The 20,643-nt window shown below is 48.7% G+C and overlaps 1 protein-coding gene across 6 annotated transcripts in view; it reads right to left on the bottom strand.

The window, feature by feature from the left end:
- PLS1 (plastin 1) overlaps positions 1 to 20,643 on the bottom strand; it is an 82,302-nt gene that overhangs the window by 12,460 nt on the left and 49,199 nt on the right. For 5 of the 6 annotated variants that reach the window (XM_055127379.1, XM_055127376.1, XM_055127381.1 and 2 more), the window contains 9 exons: positions 15,057 to 15,189; positions 14,840 to 14,921; positions 11,962 to 12,127; positions 11,709 to 11,851; positions 9,224 to 9,319; positions 7,613 to 7,808; positions 7,098 to 7,118; positions 2,921 to 2,999; positions 946 to 1,060 (listed from right to left, as the gene is read on the bottom strand). In XM_055127379.1, coding sequence (XP_054983354.1) covers positions 946 to 1,060; positions 2,921 to 2,999; positions 7,098 to 7,118; positions 7,613 to 7,808; positions 9,224 to 9,319; positions 11,709 to 11,851; positions 11,962 to 12,127; positions 14,840 to 14,921; positions 15,057 to 15,189 — 1,031 coding nt within the window. The remainder of the gene's footprint in view (positions 1 to 945; positions 1,061 to 2,920; positions 3,000 to 7,097; positions 7,119 to 7,612; positions 7,809 to 9,223; positions 9,320 to 11,708; positions 11,852 to 11,961; positions 12,128 to 14,839; positions 14,922 to 15,056; positions 15,190 to 20,643) is intronic. The other variant, XM_055127380.1, reaches the window with a different exon arrangement.

Below are 20,643 nucleotides of genomic sequence, written 5' to 3'. Positions count from 1 at the left end.
GTGGAGCTCCAGGACTGAGTTTCTCCTCGGGAATCCAGCGTCCCGCCCTGTGGGCCGGGCTGTATTGTGGCGCTAAGCACAGGAGCTGGGCCGCCTGCATTTCCTTACGGCTTCCTGGGGGTCCTTTCATGCCTGGACTATTTTTAACGTCTGTGAATTGCACTAAACAGGCAGTAGGATAATAAATACCTGTTGAAAAGTATTAACAAATAGCCTGTAAAGATTGGGCAAATTCTTCTGGTTATGAAATCCAAATGCATTTATGATGCTGCTCATAGAACGCCGTTACAGGCTGCTGAAGACCAAAAACAGCAGCAGCAGCAACAACAACAGAAAGGTCTCACAAATCGGGGCTGGAGTAATAGCACAGCGGTAGGGCATTTGCCTTGCACGCGGCCAACCCGGGTTCGATTCCCAGCATCCCATATGGTCCCCTGAGCACCTCCAGGGGTGATTCCTGGGTATATGAGCCAGGAGTAACCCCTGTGCATCGCCGGGTCTGACCCAAAAAGCAAAAAAAAAAAAAAAAAAAAAAAGTCTCATAAATCACACTGTGAGCATCTTCCCAACTCTTTCCTGGAACACATTATCGAAACGGCCATTGTGACGCTTAACCCATTTCCAACTGTGGGGACAGATTGACACCGCCAAGTCCCAACCCTCTGTTTTAGATCAGAATGATCAGAATGAATTGAGGCACTGAGAGGTAGTTCAGTGGTTAGGGCACTCAGGTGCACCCCTCTGGGCTATCCAAGCAGCTGACCGCAGCCCTGCCTCCACCAGGGAGCCCCAGGCAACCCCCGGCAGCAAAGCTCCTTCCTAATCCCACACCCTTGGAGCCGGATCAAACCCCCAGCCTGGCTGGCCAGGAACCGTCGGGAGGCGACCCTGGGAAGTGCCCCCCACCGAGGCCCCCTGTGCTCCCGGGGTCTCCTCTGCATTCACCTTCTTCATGTTCCCCCCGAGCGCAGGGTACGGAGGCTTGTTGACGTGGCTCCAGTTGACGGGCACCCGGGTCATGTCGTAGAGCTGGAAGATGACCATCGCGTCGGAGAGGTCGCTGGGAAGGAAGGAGAGAGCGTGAGGGGGGACACGCAGCGCAGGGGCACAGAATGTCTTGGTTTCTTCCTTTAATTTCCTTTTCTTTTTTTTTTTTCGGTTGTGGGGCCACACGTGGCTGTGCCCAGGGCTCCCTCCCTGCGGGGCCCAGGGGATGGGATGCAGAGCCAGGAGAGAACCCAGGTCAGCCGCGTGCCAGGCAAGCGCCTGACCCACACTGTCATCTCTCTGTGGCCCAGCAGGACGGACAGTCTGGCCCCGACTTCCAATCTAGGGGTTGGCCTGCAAGTCCATACATGTTTATGAAGACACGTACATGGGCCTTTACTGCCACGGTATTTAGAGATTTGGGGCCCACCTCAACGCCTGGCTGGAGGTAAGACTGTTAGAGATTGTTAGCCAGACCGTTTGTGTTTCTTCGCCGGCCCCTTCCTTTCGCTGGCGCCCTGGCTGTGATGTGGAGCAGCGCCGAGACTGAAATCTTGACCTGGGTCTTTGGGTCACTGAGCTCCTGCAGGGCCCGGGGACAGGCTGCCGGCGCCCGTGGACTCTGAGACTATCAGGCATGCGTGCACTGACGCGAAAAGCTTTGCAAGACACATTCAGTCTTTAAAAGCAGGGGCCTGAGCACTGGCTACAGATAACTCCTTATTAGGTCTCTTGTTGCAGTTGGGATACTTAATGTGTGTGGTAATGATTTTCAGGGCACATTTCCCCGCTCCCAGGGTTCACAGAGTCCCATAATAACCAAGAAAGGTTTTCTCCCCACCCCCCAGAATGACACATTGCTGGTGCTGCTGACCTCCGCAGGAAACACTCAGTCAAACAATTTCTTATTCCTACCAATGTTAATAATGTGCTAGTATTTTAAACAGGAAAGAACACGTTTAAACAAATCTCAGAGAATGAAGCCTACTTCCACAAATCAGAAAAAAAATACAGCTAGCAAATGACTGCAGTTTGAACAGAAATGAACAGACTGGAAAGTATACAGAAAAATGCTTAGGAGAATTCATAAAATTTAATTTTTTAAATGTATACATATTTTTTCACTGTCACTGTCACTGTCATCCTGTTGCTCATTGATTTGCTCAAGTGGGCTGGAGCGATAGCACAGTGGGTAGGGCATTTGCCTTGCATGCAGGCAACCCTGGTTCGATTCCTTCGCCCCTCTTGGAGAGCTGGCAAGCTACCGAGAGTATCTCACCCGCATGGCAGAGCCTGGCAAGCTACCCGTGGTGTATTCGATATGCCAAAAACAGTAGCAAGTCTCACAATGGAGACATTACTTGTGCCCGCTTGAGCAAATCAATGAGCAACAGGATGACAGTGACAGTGATACATATTTTTTAAAATTATAATAAATATAGAAATTGTTCTTGTAGGTTGAAATGACTGACCACTTTACTGATTGATAATGATGAGAATAAGATGGATTATCTTTATCAAATTGGTGAATTTTCCTTATTTTTTGGTTCAGTTTTTTGGGTCATACTTGTGGTGCTCAGGGCTCATTGCTGCCTCTCTCAGGCATCACTCCTGGAGGCTTCAGGGGGACATCAGGGTGCCCAGCTTGAATTGAGTGCAAGGCGAGTGCCCCCCCCCCCCCGTGCTGTACAATCTCTCCAGGTAAACTGCTGACTCCTCAAAAACTCCCACAATCACATTTTCACCTTTAAGTAACAGTCCACTTTTCTTTTCAAACCCATTATGCTGCCGCTCCCCTGACTTCTAAAACTCTGACTATAGACCAACATTCTTGTGATTTTTGAGAGTGCATTTTCGTAGAAGCACACTGAGAGTTTCTAACTTGAAAATCTGCCCGCTGGCTGCAAGGCTGCAGCACCACAAAGCAATGTACCTGTATAAGTGATTGATGTAGGGGTTGACTCCCAAGGAATTCATCCAGTTCCGGAATGTTCTCTCTTCCTTGCTTTCTCCTAGAGGGGACATAAGCTCACATTGATGATTCAGGGAATCAAGAAGCACATTTCAACCATCCGGCAGGTACCAACTAGCCACATACATGCTTTGCGCTGGTGCCTGGCAGCCTACCATCATTTGGGAGGGAGGACATGTCTAACTGCAAAAATCAGTATTCCCCTCTTTTCTTAAAATCTTCATTCGCTCTAAGTTTCTTCACCAAGAGCCCTGACTGAATGTCTGTGAGGGAATGAGCCAGGGGCTCATCTCAGTCCAGAAAAACAACAGAAAATTTCCTAAGATCTCATTGGTAGATGTCATACGCAGAAGGTTCTGACTGACAGTGAATCAGACAACATCTTTTAGCAGTCATGGTCACATCCAACACATTAAGCAGAAGCAATAAAGCCGTCTGCGTCCCAAAACAGTGTTTCCAAATTTGCATCGAGCATGATTTTACAGGGAAAACGTTTCTGGGCATGGACTTAGAGTGACGGACACTGATGGACGGAAGAGGGGCCAGTGAGTGATATTGACAGGTGATGAGGGCTGTTCACAAGCTCCTTACTGGAAAGGTCATCATGGTCAGCTCCTGAGCCCCAGAGAGCCCCTCAAGGAGGACTTTCCCTCAGGTGCTCCGGTTTGGCCAGTGCTAGCCTGGCCCTCCTGAACACTCCCTTTGTGGCAGTGCTCACACCGTCCATGAGGAAGGGGGGACTCTGGTGTGGCCCAAAGTGGGCAGAGTGACCCCGAGGCGCTCCCTGCTGGCCCACCTTCCACAAACACTCTAGGTGCAAACCATCCTGGTGGCTAAAATACCCTGCACGTCGTCACAAGAATGACATAAACTGTCCCCTAGGCAGGTGACGGAGGACACCGACTCCGGGGTCAGAGGGCGGTGGGCACGTACATCTCCACCCCTCTGAGCCAGGGAAGGCCTTCCTGAACGCCATGGCTGCCGCCTTGCTTCAGTGGCAGCCCACCAGAGAGGGAAGCCTGCCTGGACAGCGCCACAGGAGTCTGGCGGGGCCTTGCTGCCCGGGGTGCGATATGCTCACTGGATTTCCAGGTGGCTTTCAGAGTCCTCAGAGGGGACTCTCACTTGCCCTACTTAATTATACAGTCTCAGAACTTCTTCAATTCTGTTTCCTCTGGTCTGCATAAAAGGCAACAGATGAGCCTATGATATCTACTTTGAGTATCTATGTATGTATACCTCTCTATCCATCTGTCTCTCTCTCTGGGAAACCTTCTTTAAAAAAATAGAGGTTAAATCCAATACTCCCAGCAGCCAAGCTTAAGCCTTATTTGTAGCTTATTAAGCAGAAGCAAAGGAAATAACTTGAGCTTTTCCCAGAGTGACCTGAGAGTGACTTGTTTAGTTTTGGGTTATTTCTCTAATATATTTTTCCATATACATGATTTTTAGTCAATAATATCTATCTGGGAAAGTCCAAATTGCTGTTTTCAGTTATACATGTTGATAGAGTATAATTAATAAAGTTCAATTTTTAATTAAAATAGTATCAAAATTCTGCTAAACCTGCTGGCACCGTGGATGTGTTAAAAGACACTAAGTTTGTATTTTGAGCTTTGAAACTATTCCACACCACAGGTTCATGTTTCTTCTTATTGCTGTCCATGAATTATGTAATCAACATTTTAATTTTTAACACCTGAAAAGTAAAATAGATTTCAGAAGAAAGCATGTATTTATCTAACATCATTTTGAGCGGTCTTGATAAATAAGTGCTTAAAGCCAGAAGTACAATGCATTTGCGCAAGAGCCAGGAAAAAGCAGTGCGAAAACATATGTGTCCTACATTGGAAAGGGCAAAAGTCTGAACTGCAGATAAATGAAGCAATCTGAGAAGTAAAATCTTAATTGTTAATTTATCAGACAGAAATAACTATAAAAACATTTTTCTGATTTGCAATTGGTAAAGAGTTTCGGGGGGGGGGAAAGTATACATTTTAAGTAGGCTACTAAAAGCAAAGAAAAATATCATGTTGAACACCACCAAATGTGCAAAAGTGATATATTAAGCACCTTTCCCTGGTCGGACCATTTCTGAGTACATACTATATGCTAAACTAATCCATGAAAGGTCACTTCAACATGTTCTGTAACACTTCAAACTAAGTGTTATGAGTCCTGTATTATCTATGAGAATGCCAAAGCTCCCATAAGTTTCTGTGATAGTAAATGGTGCAAACATGATTTGAAGGTTTTTTCTAAATCTATGCCCTGTGCATTTTTTGATCACCACAAATAATTTCCGAGAGGGTCTGCCTTTACACAGTCAATGTAGTAGGTTCAATGTAATATAAAAGCTTAATATTGAGGGGGCTGGAGCGATAGCACAGCGGGAAGGGCGTTTGCTTGCACGCAGCCGACCCGGGTTCGAATCCCAGCATCCCATATGGTCCCCTGAGCACCGCCAGGAATAATTTCTGAGTGCAGAGCCAGGAGTAACCCCTGTGCATCGCCAGGTGTGACCCAAAAAGCAAAAAAAAAAAAAAAAGCTTAATATTGAATGAGGCTTTTAATTTTGTTTTTAATTACATGTCGATAACTTCCTTTGCTTAAGAGAACATACTCATGTATGATGAGTATGGGACGCTGATGGTCCAACTTCCAACATCCTTGAAGACCTAGAAAGATCACCAATGCACAGACGGAAAAAAAAGATCCAACGACCAAGTCAAGTACACTTTTCTGGCAGCGGAGTCAGGACATACATATGTTCTAAGTAGAGATGATTGATAATTATTTCCCAAAGACTCCTCTTCTATAAACATAGTGATACTAAGGGAAATATTTAGCAATCCTAGTCACACCGAAAAATTCCAAAAAGCATGCAGGACACTAGCAAAAAAATTCAAACGACAGAGAGGAGTGTGAGCAGTCGGAAAAAGAGGCACCCAGCAAGGATTAGAGAACTATAAAAAGCAAGTCGTTTTTAATATGCCACTCTAAACAGTTCGAGACACCGAGGGAGAGCCTGAGACTGTCCAGGCTGATCAAAACACAGTCTTCCTTTGCAGTTTTTAAAAGATCTAATCCCTCACCCTAAATTTCACTGCAATATATATATATATATATATATATATATATATATATATATTTACCTCCTCCCTGAATTCCATAACCTATGTCGATAATCCTGTCTTTATTTTACTGGTCTTCAGAAAGGGTAAGTTGAATCAATCCTATTTTCCCCAAGAACAAATGCAGATTTGTTAAGTCTGCATCTTCTTTTATGAACCCTAAAAATGAAGTACAAAGTAGCAAGGAGATGGACCTTAAGTTGAAGCCATTAGAGAGGAAAGGAATCAGGGTCCTGATTTATTTCCTATCCCTTCTTACAGGTCGGGGGAAGGGGACAGAAAGTGAAGACCGCCCCTCAGAGTCTCTCAACACAACTCCCTACCCGAGGGCTTCCTCCTCGCGTCTGTGCTGACTCTCCCCGGCCCACAACGGCCAGTTTCGACTTTTACCTCGGACACTGACTGTGGGGTTTGAAATGCACGTGAGGGAAAGTGTGAGCAGGGAGAGAAGAAAGATGAGGATGAGAAGCCGGGAAGCAGAGGAGAAAGACTGGCACAGGGAGAGTATTTTTGTCACGATGGGGATTCCTACTCTGTAAGCTTCAGGAACACTCGGTAATGTCACAGTTAAATAGCTCAAAATGATCTTGTGTTATAGAACACAGATCCTCCCAAACATCACCTGTGATAAAAAGGTACATTTGTTTATTCAGGGGAGAGGGATAGAAGCATTATCTCAGCTCTGAAAATTTCGACTGCCAAAACTGATTTCAATGAGTTTACAACTCCCATAACCCATTACTATAGAAGGTAGATTCGGTGGAGGGTTTACATAATCAAAGTCCTACTCTGCTAGTCTAACTCAATTTCATTTTTTGTTTTCTTGCTTGTTGGCATTCATTCTTTAGGCATATTAAGATAGAGAGAAAAAAAACACAGCATGAACAACGCAAAATCTATCAACCCAGATAGAAATAAATATTTTTAAAAAAGCATTCTTATAAAAAAAAAAGCATTCAGAGAGAAACTACATAGAGAGCATAGAAAAGTACTAAATACAGTACCTACATTAGGAGGAGTCAGGTCTGCATTTCATGAAGCAAAACAGGAAAGTCTTATAAATCATGAGACAGATAACAATAGCCCCCTCCCCAACAGACAAGTCACAAACACTGTAATTCTGTTCATCTACACGAAAACATTTTTTGAAAAGAGAACAACACTGGAGTTAAACTCATTTCCAAATAATTTTTTTGAAAAGTTACAAAGAATTATTATTTTTCCAATAGATTAGTCATTGATCATATTGGTGGTGGAGTTATGTCATGTGGTCACTTAAGGGAATCTTTTAAACAAGCGACAGTTCTCTCTAAACTCTCATGAAGAAATATTAAGAATGACTTATCCCCAGTCTTTTTCTTTCCACCCAAACCCACAACCAGGTTGTTCAATTGACACTTTAAATGGATTGACACAGAGCTGACGGTACCCCCCGTTACAGTGCTCTCTCTTGAAGGAAGCAGGACACAGCCACCGAAAGAGGCCCAGAGTGACTCCACGCACGGCAGATGGAACCCACCTTCCAGCAAATTCACATCAATGTCATTGTTGCTGGGCTTGTGCAGGCTGGGGTAGGTGTTGAACAGGTTGGCTACAAAGGCCATGTTCAGCTTCGGGTTGCCGGAGACCACATCTGCAGGCGTGACGAACTGCCTGCAGCCCAGCTTCTCGGCCTGCTGCAGCATGCAGCCAGCACGCCTCAAGTCGTTCGACTCCTGCACCAGCAAATAAAACAGAAGCAGTTTGGGTCAAACTTTCCACTGGCGTAATTTTTTTTTTTAAATACACCACACTTGTAAGCAATCACTACCCTGGACATGTGCAAATAATAGCTTGAAACAGAATCAGATGCACAGGAATTCACGTATCAATGTCCCATTCCTTTCTGAACAGGAAGAACAAGTCTCTTAAGTTTGCTTGTGGAGATCAGAGAAAAATTTTGCTGTCAGTGCTGAGGTACTTAGCAGGGGGGCTGCGGAGAGAGTATCGGGGCTAAGGTGCCTGCCTGGCACACGGAGGACCCCAGGTTGACCCCTGATACTGCATTTGGTCACCCCCACCCAAGCATCACCAGGAGTGACCCTTGAGCCAAGAATAAGCCCTGAGTACCTCCAGGTGTGACCTCCCAAACCAGAAAAATGATCAAATAAAACACTCCAGAACTGGGACTGGAGCAATAGCACAGCAGGTAAGGCGTTTGCCTTGCACGCGGCCGACCCGGGTTCAATTCCCAGCATCCCATATGGTCCCCTGAGCACCGCCAGGAGTAATTCCTGAGTGCAGAGCCAGGAGTAACTCCTGAGCATCGCTGGGTGTGACCCAAAAAGAAAACAACAACAACAAAAAAAAACCCATTCCAGAACTGTTAAAGTGTAATCAAACAGCTCCCACAGGTCAAAGTATGGCTAACCTGTTCAAGCCGGGTGTTAGAATGCCTCCTAAAAGACTCAAAGGTATAGTGCTCTCACCCGTCACACTTAAATGGCATTTTCAGCAGCCTCTTTCTCAACGGAAAGTGAGTTGAGGGAGGGAGAGAAGCACAGAGATCAAGGTGCTTGCCTCGCATGTGGCTGGTCCTGGTTCGATTCCTGGAACCACCAGAAGTGACCCTAAGAACTGGCAGATAGGGCCCAGAAAACAGAGACTAGAAGCTGAGGTGCCTATTAAAAATATTTCAAAAATCCAAGTGAAACAGTGCAATTCTCATTGAGGGGGCGGGAGGGATCCTGGGAACATTGGTGGTGGAGAGTGGGCACTGGTGGAGGGGTGGGTACTCGATCATTGTATGACCGAGACATAACCATGAAAGTTTACAAGTCTGTAACTGTATCTTACAGTGACTCATGAAAATAAAATAAAATAAAATAAAATAAAATAAAATAAAATAAAAAGAAACTCAAGTGAAGTCTATGGCAGCAGAGAAGAGAGCAGCGCCATCGGGGCCGAGCGGAGAGGGTTCACTGTCCGAGGACAGGGCTGGTGTGGGCGAGGAGCGGAGTTCCAGAGACGCCAGCGTAACTGTGCGTGACGCGGAGGTTCTCCACGCCATCGAACTGCACCCTTAAAACGGGAAGGCTGAGGTTTTGTGCACTTTTACCAAAAACCGAGTTGAATTCAGTCCTGCACTCACATTAAAGCCTGACATGTCTATGGCGATGGCAGGCCCGTCGTCCCCGTCCCCTTTAGGGGCGATCTGATTCAGCAGGTGGAAATAGGCTCTGGAATCCTGCAAGGAACGGAGAGAGAGGGCGACTCAGAAATGAGAGACCATCGCTCACCCGAGGGAAAACGGCGCAAAGAGAGGCAGCAGCTGCTCCATCCTTAACTCGGAGAGAGAATCGGTGACTGGGACTGATGCTCGTGAGCACATTTGCTTCGTCACGGCCATGACGGAGCTACCCCGCCCCCCGCCCCACCAACAGCCTGTTCACATGCCCGGACAGCCTCAGCCGCTGTAGGGGGGAGGCTCATCTTGCAGAGGGCCCTCCTGGCTTCTCAGAAGGAGTTAAGGGTCCTCCCCTCTGAAGCACAGAGCCACGCCCGCCTGTACAAAGCAGGAGCGGCCACTCGCTATGAACTTCCGCAGGGATTTTGTCTCTCCAGGCGGGAATCGGGATTTCTCCCTATATATGTGCACAATCAGTTTAACAATAACTCACACCCCAGAGCTGGAGCGATAGCACAGCGGGAAGGGCATTTGCCTTGCACGTGACCGACCCGGGTTTGATTCCTCTGCCCCTCTCAGAGTGCCCAGAAAGCTACAGAAAGTACCCCCACCCCCGCCACATGGCAGAGCCTAGCAAGCTACTTGTGGCGTCTTCGATATGCCAAAAACAGTAACAACAAGTCTCACCATGGAGACATTACTGGTGCCCGCTCGAGCAAATCGATGAGCAACGGGACAGCAGTGACAGTGCTGGAGTGCTCTATGTGTATAAGGCGCCTCCAGTGGGGCAGAATCTACTTCTCCTCTCACTCTGACTGGCCTGGAACTTCCCCTGACCCATAGGAAATGAAAGTGACGTTCGGGGCCCTTGTAAGAGCCACTCGAGAACCCAGCGGGAGGAGTGAGCAGTTAGGGGAAGCCCAGGGGGGCCGCGGAGAGGCTGGGGGTCTAGTCTGAGTGTCACGCGCGGGGCCTCTTTCCAAACAGCCCTTCTGAGGGAGTGTCGCCCCTCGGGCCATCGGGAACAAAGACCCCCGAGGAGTGACCCCAACCAAGCAGCAGAAGCAGGGCCACCTGGCCCAGACACATCGCCACCTCGCCCCAGACCAGGACATACGCTGGGAGCCGTTATTCTGAGCTGACTCCCCATCAGCTGACACGTCCCCTGTTGGACGTTTCCCTCCCTGCACCATGGAGACATTTCTCAAGAAACGTCTGACTTGGTGAGGGTCCGCAAAGACCCTCACAGGGCCCTGCAGGAGGGTTTACAGGTATCAGAGGAGAAAAAAACTGAAATTAGAAGAAACCCCCCAGCCCACCTGGAAAATAAACGTTTGAACAAATCAAAGACGAAAGCAGAGCGAATCAGTGTCAATGAGGCTGGTGTTTCCTACAGTGGGGGCTGTGGCGCAATGCGGGGGGCTAGCCTCATTGTAACGGGGCAGGGGGGCTCTCGGAGTCTCAGCTAAAGACTGTACATTGCCAAGGGGCCACTGAGCGATTCTGTTGCTGGAGATGACAGATAGAGACAGAGAGGGGGCCTCTGTCCGGGCCGTCAGGGAGAAACAGAACCTGGCTGAAGGGATCCCAAGAGAAAGAGAGTCAGCGTCAAGTGAGCCTGGACATAAGCGAGAGAGATGCCGGGACCCAGCAGGCAGCTGCCGGGGGTCACCGGATGTCACAGCCAGTGTCCATAACGGGCCTCTCCCAGGAGGGGGGGAGGGGAGGGAGCTCGGGAGACCTGACCGCCAGTGCCCGCCTGTCCTCAGACTATGTCATGTCGCTCCTGGTCAGTGGCTACTGGTGAGCTGGAGCAAGGGTGGGAGCAGTCACGCCCACGGGGCCTGCAGCCACCAGAAAGGTGTCCTTCTCAGTCCGGACTGGCCGGCTGTCACCCTCAGTGCAACTGACTAACTGTGGCCTGCGAAACGGCGGGGGAGGGAGGACAGGGGGCAAGGCTGGGCTGGGGGAGGTGGGCCTGCCCCATGTGTGAGGCCAGGCGCCTCCCTGTCCCCAAAATAGGGAAAAATACTTGAATCTGCTAAGTCTAGTACGATTGTCGCTCAACTGTGTTTTCTATTGCAAGCCCGTAATGGTGTGTGTGTGTGTGTGTGTGTGTATGCGTGTGCGTGTGTGCGTGTGTATGTGCGTGTGTGCATGTATATGTGTGTATATGTATCTATATATGTTGCGGGGATGCAGCCCAGAGCCTCATGCATGAGAGCATGCACTCTGCCTCCAGCCTCCTGTTCCTTCATTTATAAGAGTCTGTGATGACAGCTGGGGCATCTACTTTGGAGCAAGAAACGCAAATGTTCATTCTCTCTACTACGTGCTCAGCTTCAAATTTAAGCTTGAACACTCCTCTGCCTCCACCCCCTGTGTTTATTTTTCTTTTCTTTTCTTTTTCCAACGTCTACTTCCTGAGTCCGGAGGCCGAGACCCAGACCTTGATGTCCTGGCTGAAGTTGCTGATGTTCCTCCAGCCGGCGTTGGTCAGGTGGTAGTTGACCCAGCGCAGCAGCAGGTCCTCCGGGGACAGCTTCATCAGCTCCTCCAGGTCCTCGCCGTCCTTGAGCAGCGCGATCAGAGCTGGCGGGAGGGAGCGACACCTCAGTCTCTTCCCGCCCAGGCTGCGCGGCAGGGAGAAGCCAACCCCCCACCCCCCCCCCCCCACCCCCCGCCTCGCCGGCGATTGTTACCTTCGTTCTTGGAGATCTCAATGTCAGCGAAGAGGCCGACCTTGATGATCTGCCAGACGAGGCCCAAGACCAGGTGAGGTTTCCCCTCCTTGAGGTCCTGGGCGCCAATGTTGACCACGGTGCAGCCGATGGCCGAGGCGGAGTTCAGCGCAAGGTTCAGGTTCTCCTGCACGTCACCGGGAAATAAGCACGTGTGCATTGCTTTAGAAAGTCAGCGTTAGGCGTTGTAAAGATAAAGCAAGTGACGGATGCAGAAACACGTGTGTCAAGTAGAGTGGGAGCACAGCTGAAATAACACCACTCGGAAAAGCAAATCCCAACACTTCAGTGGCTACTGCGTGCTCAGGACTTTCAATCCACACCTACCTACACCCCTTGGCCCACCGCCACGCCTCTCCGCGCTGCTCGTACAAGCACTGGCTACACCTCCCGGAATTCTTGGAATATTCTGGGGATTCCAAAGGACTCCAACATTGAAGCCCCAGTCTCCCCTTTTTCTCCCCAGGCTTCCTCTCAGACCCTGCGAAAATGTTCTTCCTTCTTTATTGCCAACATTCACTCTTGCCTTTTACAGAAATCTGCCAAATCCCTTTCCTCGTTGACGCCAGTGCCCTTACGACCCCTCCTCCGTACCTGAGAACCGGCCTCTAGGCCTGCGCCTACCAGCATGCAGGATGACAGGAGTGGGGAGGGGGCATCTGGCAGAGGGTGTGATCTTGGGGACAGTCTACATAGGAAACCCTACCACTCACGGTATTGTAAATCACACTGCTTCGAGTTTAAAAGTCGCTTATGAAATTGGAAATTTAGTTAATCATTTAAAAATCTCTTTAAAATGGTAAAAAGAAAAAGAAAACCTTCTGGAAATGCTCAGTGCTGTTCTTCCAGTTTTTGCATTCCGTCCTAACCTCCGCCCTCAGACTGGCTCTCCTAGGCTCCATCTCCAGGTGCTCTGCTGGGAGTGGAGTAGACAGGCAGCCCCTCTAGCTGGAAGAGCCGTCAAACACTCTCTGCCCCTTTCCCTTGTCCTCCTCATTCTGTTCTGGCCAGCCAGGGCCCCGAGCCCGCCGGGACACACTCCCCCCCGGGCCCCGGGTCCTTCCAGGCTGAGAAAAGCTCTGAAACCTTCCCTGGAAAGAGCCGGGGCATCGGCCACCGCTGAGCCGCGGGCACACGTCACCCCCTGCTTTCCCCCGCACCTCCTGTCCGTTCCTGCCGTTTCCTACCGTGGACCCCCAAGTGGGTGTGAGCGCTGTGACAGCAGAGGGTCGTGGCTGCTCCCAGGAGCGAGGGCAGGCAGCTAGCGAGGGCTCGTGTCCCACCCACAGTCTGAGCACCGAAACCTGCGGGATTTGTCTCTGGCTTCCCCTCCCAACACCACAGACAGAGCCGAGACGTTCCCAGGATACAGCGGCCTTCCACAGGCCTTGCCCTGGGACTCACGATGGTCCCCAAGGCAAAGTCTCATTCCTGCCATCAAGTGTCAGCGCTTCCGTGACAACTGTCTTGTGTCACCCCCCTCGCACCAACAAAACGAGTCATTTCTTTCTTCACGCATTCATAGTGTTCGCATACACAGGAAAGAAGGAAGGCGGGAACTACTGTTGACATTGCGGATTATATAAACATTACCCTTTCATGAGATTCCCTGGGGAATTTCAGTACTATCGGTGTTAGGTTAATGATTTGAAGAAATTCTATAAGGTTCCTATTTGGAAGCACGTCCATTCAAAACAAAGCACAATTAAGTTTAATTTTCAAGTAACAGAGAACTTGGAAAGTGACTTACAAAATGGGGTCTGTTGGAGGCCAGAGAGAGAGAGAATACAGTGGGTAGGGTACCTGCCTTGCATATGGTAACTGAGGTTTAATCCTCGGCACCCCACATGGTACCCCAAGCCCAACAGAAGTAATTTCTGGGTGTAGAGTCAGACTAAGCCCTAAGCATCCATGGGTATGGCCCCCAAACTAAAATAAAATGGATTCTGAGCAGTCCAGGTTATGTTACAAAGGACAACATCCACAGAGTAAAAAGGGACCCTAGGAGCGGCCAAAATATCATGTAAATTTCAGTTATGAGAAACTGAAATACAGAATGTGTGTATACCTATATATATATATTTTTTTCTTTTAAAAAAGCTTCCACAACTACAATATGGAACTCCTTCTCCTAGAGTGCTGTTATTTGTGACTTATACTGCAAAGACATTTTTATTTCTTTTCTATAACTCCAAGTAAAAAAATCTGATTAAAATATGGGCAGTGCATATTGGAATATCATCTGATATGTCTAAGTTCCCTACAGCAAATCAGAATGAACTTCAGAGGACAGCGCATGCCACCTGAAGCTCAGCGCAGAGAATCTCTCAGTCTTCTCTTCTAAGGAAATCTGCAGTGGGCAGAAAGCAAGGGCAGAAACCCCCCCAGAATAGTGCTCACCTCGTAGTGGCCCCTTTATACACACAGGCCACGTATGGCCCTGTGGCCTGAAAAAGCAGGTCACCAAAGTGACAGGCACCGAGTCCGTGTCCAGAGTGGCCACTTCCCTCTGTCACTGACCCTTTCACAGGGGCCCTTTGTGGTGGTTGCTTCCCTGATGACAGCATGTAGTTTCTATGACTCCCTGCACTCTTGACAAGATCTGGACCAAGAAAAGCTGACGGTGGGACCATCTAGTACAAAGAGCGAAACTTTCTGTGAAGAAGTAAAACCTTCTCCATGCAGTGTTTCTTTTATGAACAACAAGAACATGGGTGCTGGAAACACGCCATCTGTTTTCTGAGGAAACTGGATCAGGCTTGCTCCGTGGTTTCGCCCTCCCCTGCACACCCGTCAGTAAAAGCCTCGACGTGGATCACCGCAGCAGGCCAATACTTACAGAAATAGTGAACGGGGTCAGTTTTTTCTTATTAATGGCTCTTTCATCAATTGTATCTGGTTCGGATAAGTTGATCATTTTGCTAAGGAGAAAACAGAATAGTTTAGACTCCCTGAGATGTTTTCAGTTTGCTTTTATAAGTAGACAAAATAGTGAAAAAAAAAATCCTGAAAAGCGGAGCATTCGCAGCGTACTCGAGGGGGAGCAGGCGTCTCACCAGAGCAGGATGCCGTCGGCCAGGGACTTGAAGAGGCTGCCGTCCGCCGGGTTCATGGGCAGCAGGTGCTGGCAGTCGGGGTCGCTCTCCAGGGCCTTGTTGATCCAGTTGACAAAGGCCACCTTCTCCTCCTCTGAAGAGAGAAAAGGTGAGTAGAACAACCCGCCCCACAGCACTCACGGCCCTAGACACTTCCGCCTTTCTGTTCCCGTCCCAGAAGTGCGACTGTTCAGACGCTTTGAGAACATGAACACATCCAAGCCAGAGGGGCTGGATCCCCTTCTGTTCGCCCGATCTGAGCAGAGGAGGTCTATGGATGAAAGGAGCACTGTGAAGATTCTCTGTGGTTCCAGAATCTTTCTACAGACATACTGCTTCTGAGAGCTGATGAGTCAGAAGCCGACCATTAGGCACGCGCACGTGCACGCACACAGACACACACACACACACATACACACATGCTTTCTCTCTCTCTCACACACACATACACATCCTTTCTCACACACAGATACTCTCTCCCTCTCCTTTTCTTTTTCTCTTCCTCTCTCTATCTCTCACACACACACACATGCTTTCTCTCTCTCTCTCTCTCACACACACACACACCCTTTCTCACACACAGATACACACAGATACTCTCTCCCTCTCCTTTTCTTTCTTTCTTCCTCTCTCTCTCTCTTTCTCTCTCTCTCTCACACACACACCCTTTCTCACACACAGATACACACAGATACTCTCTCCCTCTCCTTTTCTTTCTCTCTTCCTCTCTCACAGAGTCTTATGTGGAATAAAAATAAAACCAGCGAGAAGCCATAGGATAATGTGGAGCATGACAACAGGCACCTGAGCAGATAAGACCTGTCCCTGCGTAGGGACCCAGCAGGGAGTGTCTGGGCACATTTGACAAGCACCAGGTATCCGGCCTTGAGTCTCACCCAACCCTGCCAATTTGTCCCCTACCCTTACGGAGTCACTCCTAACTGCAGTGTCTGCCCTAATTGGGATGGGCCGGGCAAAGCAGAGTTGGAGAGGGGACAGGTCAGTGATGCTAAACTTCATGTGATCGGACCATCCTCTCAAGCCGAGACCCTCTATAAAGTACGTGTGTCTTTGGCAATAAAGTGAACGGCCATTGGCGGCTCCCGGAGTGGTTTCTCCGTGAGACTGTCATCCTTCTCCCCACGTCTGCCTGGACCAGGTGTGCAACGTGTCTGGGCACGTTGGGGAAAAACTGTTCCCCAGCAGGATATATTCACTGTCCTCCAAATGGATAGTTTTTATCCGGGGCTTCCAACAGAAGCGCTGATTATACTCAAGAGTCTCTGAAAGCAGCACAGCGGCCTCTCTGCAAGCTTCCTACGAGAAAACTGATGCCAGTTTAGGCACCAGCAGGAGCCTTCACCATTTGCAATCTCAGGAGCTGTCACGTGACTGCCGGTGAGTCCCTGGCCTGTAGCGACACTGGGGCAGACCAGGCAGAGGGGAACAGAGTGAGACTCTCCTGCGAGGGTTTTATTGCTTTCATCCATTAATGTAAGAATCGCTGACAATGTAAATCCTTGAAGGAAATGTTTCCCATTTTAAAAACAAGAGAGCAGGTAGTGAATGAGCCAGCCATCCCCTTATTACCCAAATTCTTAGATTTAGGTCATTTTCCTAAAGGTGCATCTGTCTGTCTCTTTCTTACACACAAAGAGAATCAATACAGGCACAAAGATTTACTAGTATTTCCCTTTTTTCCATGTCATAATTCTCCTTATTTAACTACCACTCATACCTCTTCTGAGACTAGATTTAAGAATGTGTGAATTTAAAGATCATTTGAATGTTATCAGTCCCACTGAGAAATTCGCAAAGAAATGAGAAAAATAACCTACCACCAGAGAGATGTTTTGAAGAATTTAACAAAATGATCACTTCCATTGGGATGATTAGGAAAAACTCCTTATGGATAAGGTACTATTTGAGAGATAACTTATTGTCATCATCCTCATTTTTGTTTGGGGGCCACACCCAGCCATGCTCAGAGTTTACTCCTGATTCTGCACTCAGAGACCACTTCTGGCGGTGCTCAGGGACCAGACAGCATCCTGGGAACTTGAACCGAGGTTGGCCGTAGGCGAGGCGAGCACCTTACTCCCTGTACTTGCTCTCTGGCCCAAGGGGTGGCTTGAACAGTGAAGCTGGCAGGGCAAAGGAGGATGTTTCATGGACAGGAACCAGGAACAGGAGGTCACTTCCCAACCACTAGAAAGGCCAGAGATGAAACTGGAATGTCTCCAATTATGTAACAAGTGTTATAAAGACTTTGAGAAACGGGGACTCTCACCCGTGGCTCATGGGAATGGAAGATGGTACAGCTATTTTGGATAATAGTATTGCAGTTTTTTTGAACGTTAAACACAGAGTTACCAACGCCCCCAGCCATTCCACTGCTAAGTAAACAGTGAAGAGAATTTAAAGCATATGTCCACACAGAAGTGTATACAGGAGCATGCCACAACAGAGTCACAAAAACCCCAAATGAAAAACAATCCAGAAATGTATCAAATGATGAAGGACTAAGTGAAAAATGAAGGACTTAACAAAATGAAGAATTTAACAAAATGATCACGTCCAGTTGGGATGATTAAGAAAAAGTCCTTATGGGGAAGGTACTATTTGAGAGACAAATTATCATCATCATGGAACAGAGTGGGCAGGAGCGATAGCACAGCGGTTGGGTATTCGCCTTTCACGTGGCAGACCCATGTTCGATTCCTCCGCCCCTCTCAGAGAGCCCGGCAAGCTACCAAGAGTATAGAGCCCACACAGCAGAGCCTGGCAAGCTGTGCATATTGGATATGCCAAAAACAGTAAGAATAAGTCTCTCAATGAGAGACATTACTGGTGCCTGCTCGAACAAATTGATGAGCAACGGGATGACAGTGACAGTGACAGTGATGGAACAGAGTACTCGGCAACCTTGCATGTGGCCGACGGGGGTTCAATCTCTGGCACCCCATATGGTTCCCCAAGTTCTGCCAAGTGTAAACCCTGAGCACCACTGGGTGTGGTTTATAAAACCAAAAGAAGGAAAGAAGGAAGGAAGGAAGGAAGGAAGGAAGGAAGGAAGGAAGGAAGGAAGGAAGGAAGGAAGGAAGGAGGGAGGGAGGGAGGGAGGGAGGGAGGGAGGGAGGGAGGGAGGGAAGGAGGGAGGGAGGGAAGAAGGAAGGAAGGGAGGGAGGAAGGAAGGAAGGAGGGAGTAAGGAAGGAAGGAAGGAGGGAGGGAGGGATGGGAGGGAGGAAGAAAGAACGGAAGGAAGGAGGGAAGGAAGGAAGGGAGGGAGGGAGGGAGGGAGGAAGGAAAGGAAGTAAATAAACAGGAAAAGTCAAAAAAGGAAAGTATGATGGGTGCTACAATAAATACAATTATTGAAAACTGACATGAGTTGAGAAGCCCGTGAAATGACAAGCCATTATGTCTGAGTCCATTTACGTGAAATGTCCATAACAGCACATGTACAGAAGGAAGCAGTAGATGAGCAGCCGTCAGAGCCGGGGCAGGGTCATGGGCAGTCATGGCTAATGAGCATGGTGTTGATCTTTGGGGGCAATTAGGAGATTCTAAAATTAGGCAGTAATGATCACACAACTCCGCTCATATGTCAAGAATGTCTAAAAGAATTACTATAATTACCACTACCACACTGCTACGATGATGAAAATGATGACGTACATTTCCAGAAAAAGAAACTATAATTAAGACATTAAAACAGAAAGGTATCCTATTGATTGAATGGGAGAAAATATTCACACAACACACATGTGACAAAGAACTAATGACCAAGAAATATAAAGCACTCACAAAACTCAACAACTAGTTCCACTAAATAATAGCTATACAGATACTTCACATAAATAAAAGACATACAAATGGCCAATGGGCACAGGAAAAGATGCTCATTATTTCTGATTATTGGGGAAATGCAAATCAAAATGACAATGAAACATCACCTCACACATGTGACGATGGCCTATGCCCCCAAGCACTGGGGACCATCAATTCCCCAGTGGATGACGAGGATAAGGAGAAAAAGAATCCCTTACCCACTGTTGGCAGGAATACGAATGGATCCAGTTGCTATGACAAAAAATATGCAGATTTCTCAAAATATTCAAGACACATTCTATCTGACCCAGCAATTCTGCTGCTAAAAATCTATTCAAAGAATAAAACATCCCTGGGGCCGGAGCGATAGCACAGCGGGTAGGGCATTTGCCTTGCACGCGGCAGACCTGGATTCGATTCCCAGCATCCCATAGGGTCCCCCGAGCACTGCCAGGAGTAATTCCTGAGTGCAGAGCCAGGAGGAACCCCTGTGCATTGCTGGGTGTGATCCAAAAAGCCAAAAAAAAAAAAAAGAATAAAACATCACTAATTTAAAGAGAGGGTAAGCACCACTGCAGTGCTGCTTACCATAGCCAGGGAATGGGCGAGCAGAGAGAGAGTGAAAATGCAAACAGAGCCCAGGCGGACAGACAGAAGCCCAGAGAGGAAGAAAAACGCAGAAAGCGTCGTTCATTTTTTGCTTTTTTTGGGGGGGGGTCACACCCGGCAATGCTCAGGGGCTACCTCCTGGCTTTGCACTCAGGAGTCACTCCTGGCGGTGCTCAGGGGACCATATGGGATGCTGGGAATTGAACCCAGGTCGGCCGCATGCAAGGCAAACGCCCTTCTCACTGTGCTATCACTCCAGCCCCCAGAAAGGGTCGTTCTAAGTAGGTGAATCCATGTGGAAGGAACGTGGCCGAAGGCTCTAGGCATCTCAACCCCAACAAGCCACCTGACGGGGCGAGGCAGCTAACGTGGCCACTGGGCAGCAACCCAGCGACTCTATCAGACCGAGAAACTCAGGAGCTCTGCTCCCCGGCCACTTGGCTGCTGGCACAAGACGAATCCGGAATCTCAGCTCTGGGGAAAATGGAAGTGAAAAGCGCTGGCAAGAAACCTTGCTGCTGAACAGGGAACGCCCCGCGTCAGCTCCTGAGAACTCCAGCCTCGGGCCACGGTTCCACAGCAAGGCGAGCGTCTCTTTCTGCCACTGGTCTCCTGACACGCACTCAGGGGCTCCAGGAGGCCGGGATTTCTCCTTCCGACAGCTCGGAAGCTGCCGCGAGTCTAGGCTGAGAGTGAGCTGAAGTGTTGCCTGACTCTCCACCCACGGCACACGAGACAGGGTGTGAGTGACCAGGAACGGCAACTTAGAGCTGACAGAGCGCAGAGTCCCTGAATGACGTGGGGCTGAAAGACGAGCTGTGGGCGGTGAGGGGAACTGGCCACACCGAGACCCTAAATGACAACATTTGTAGTAAAGACATTCCTGAAACTAGGATGGACTTTAAAAAAAGAGAAAAAGGACTCTGTGTGTGTGTGTGTGTGTGTGTGTGTGTGTGTGTGTGTGTGTGTGTGTGTGTGTGTGTGTGTGTGTGTGTAACATGGTGATGGACTGTGGAGCAGGTAAGACCCGACCTTGCAAAGCGGCCCAGAAGCAAAGCCTCGAAAGAGGGAGTGTCTGGGCAAAATCGGCAAGAACAGGGCGTCAGC

This window comes from Sorex araneus, chromosome 2 (assembly GCF_027595985.1).
Source record: "Sorex araneus isolate mSorAra2 chromosome 2, mSorAra2.pri, whole genome shotgun sequence".
NCBI lineage: Eukaryota > Metazoa > Chordata > Mammalia > Eulipotyphla > Soricidae > Sorex > Sorex araneus.
This window is presented reverse-complemented; position numbering and strand designations above follow the sequence as displayed.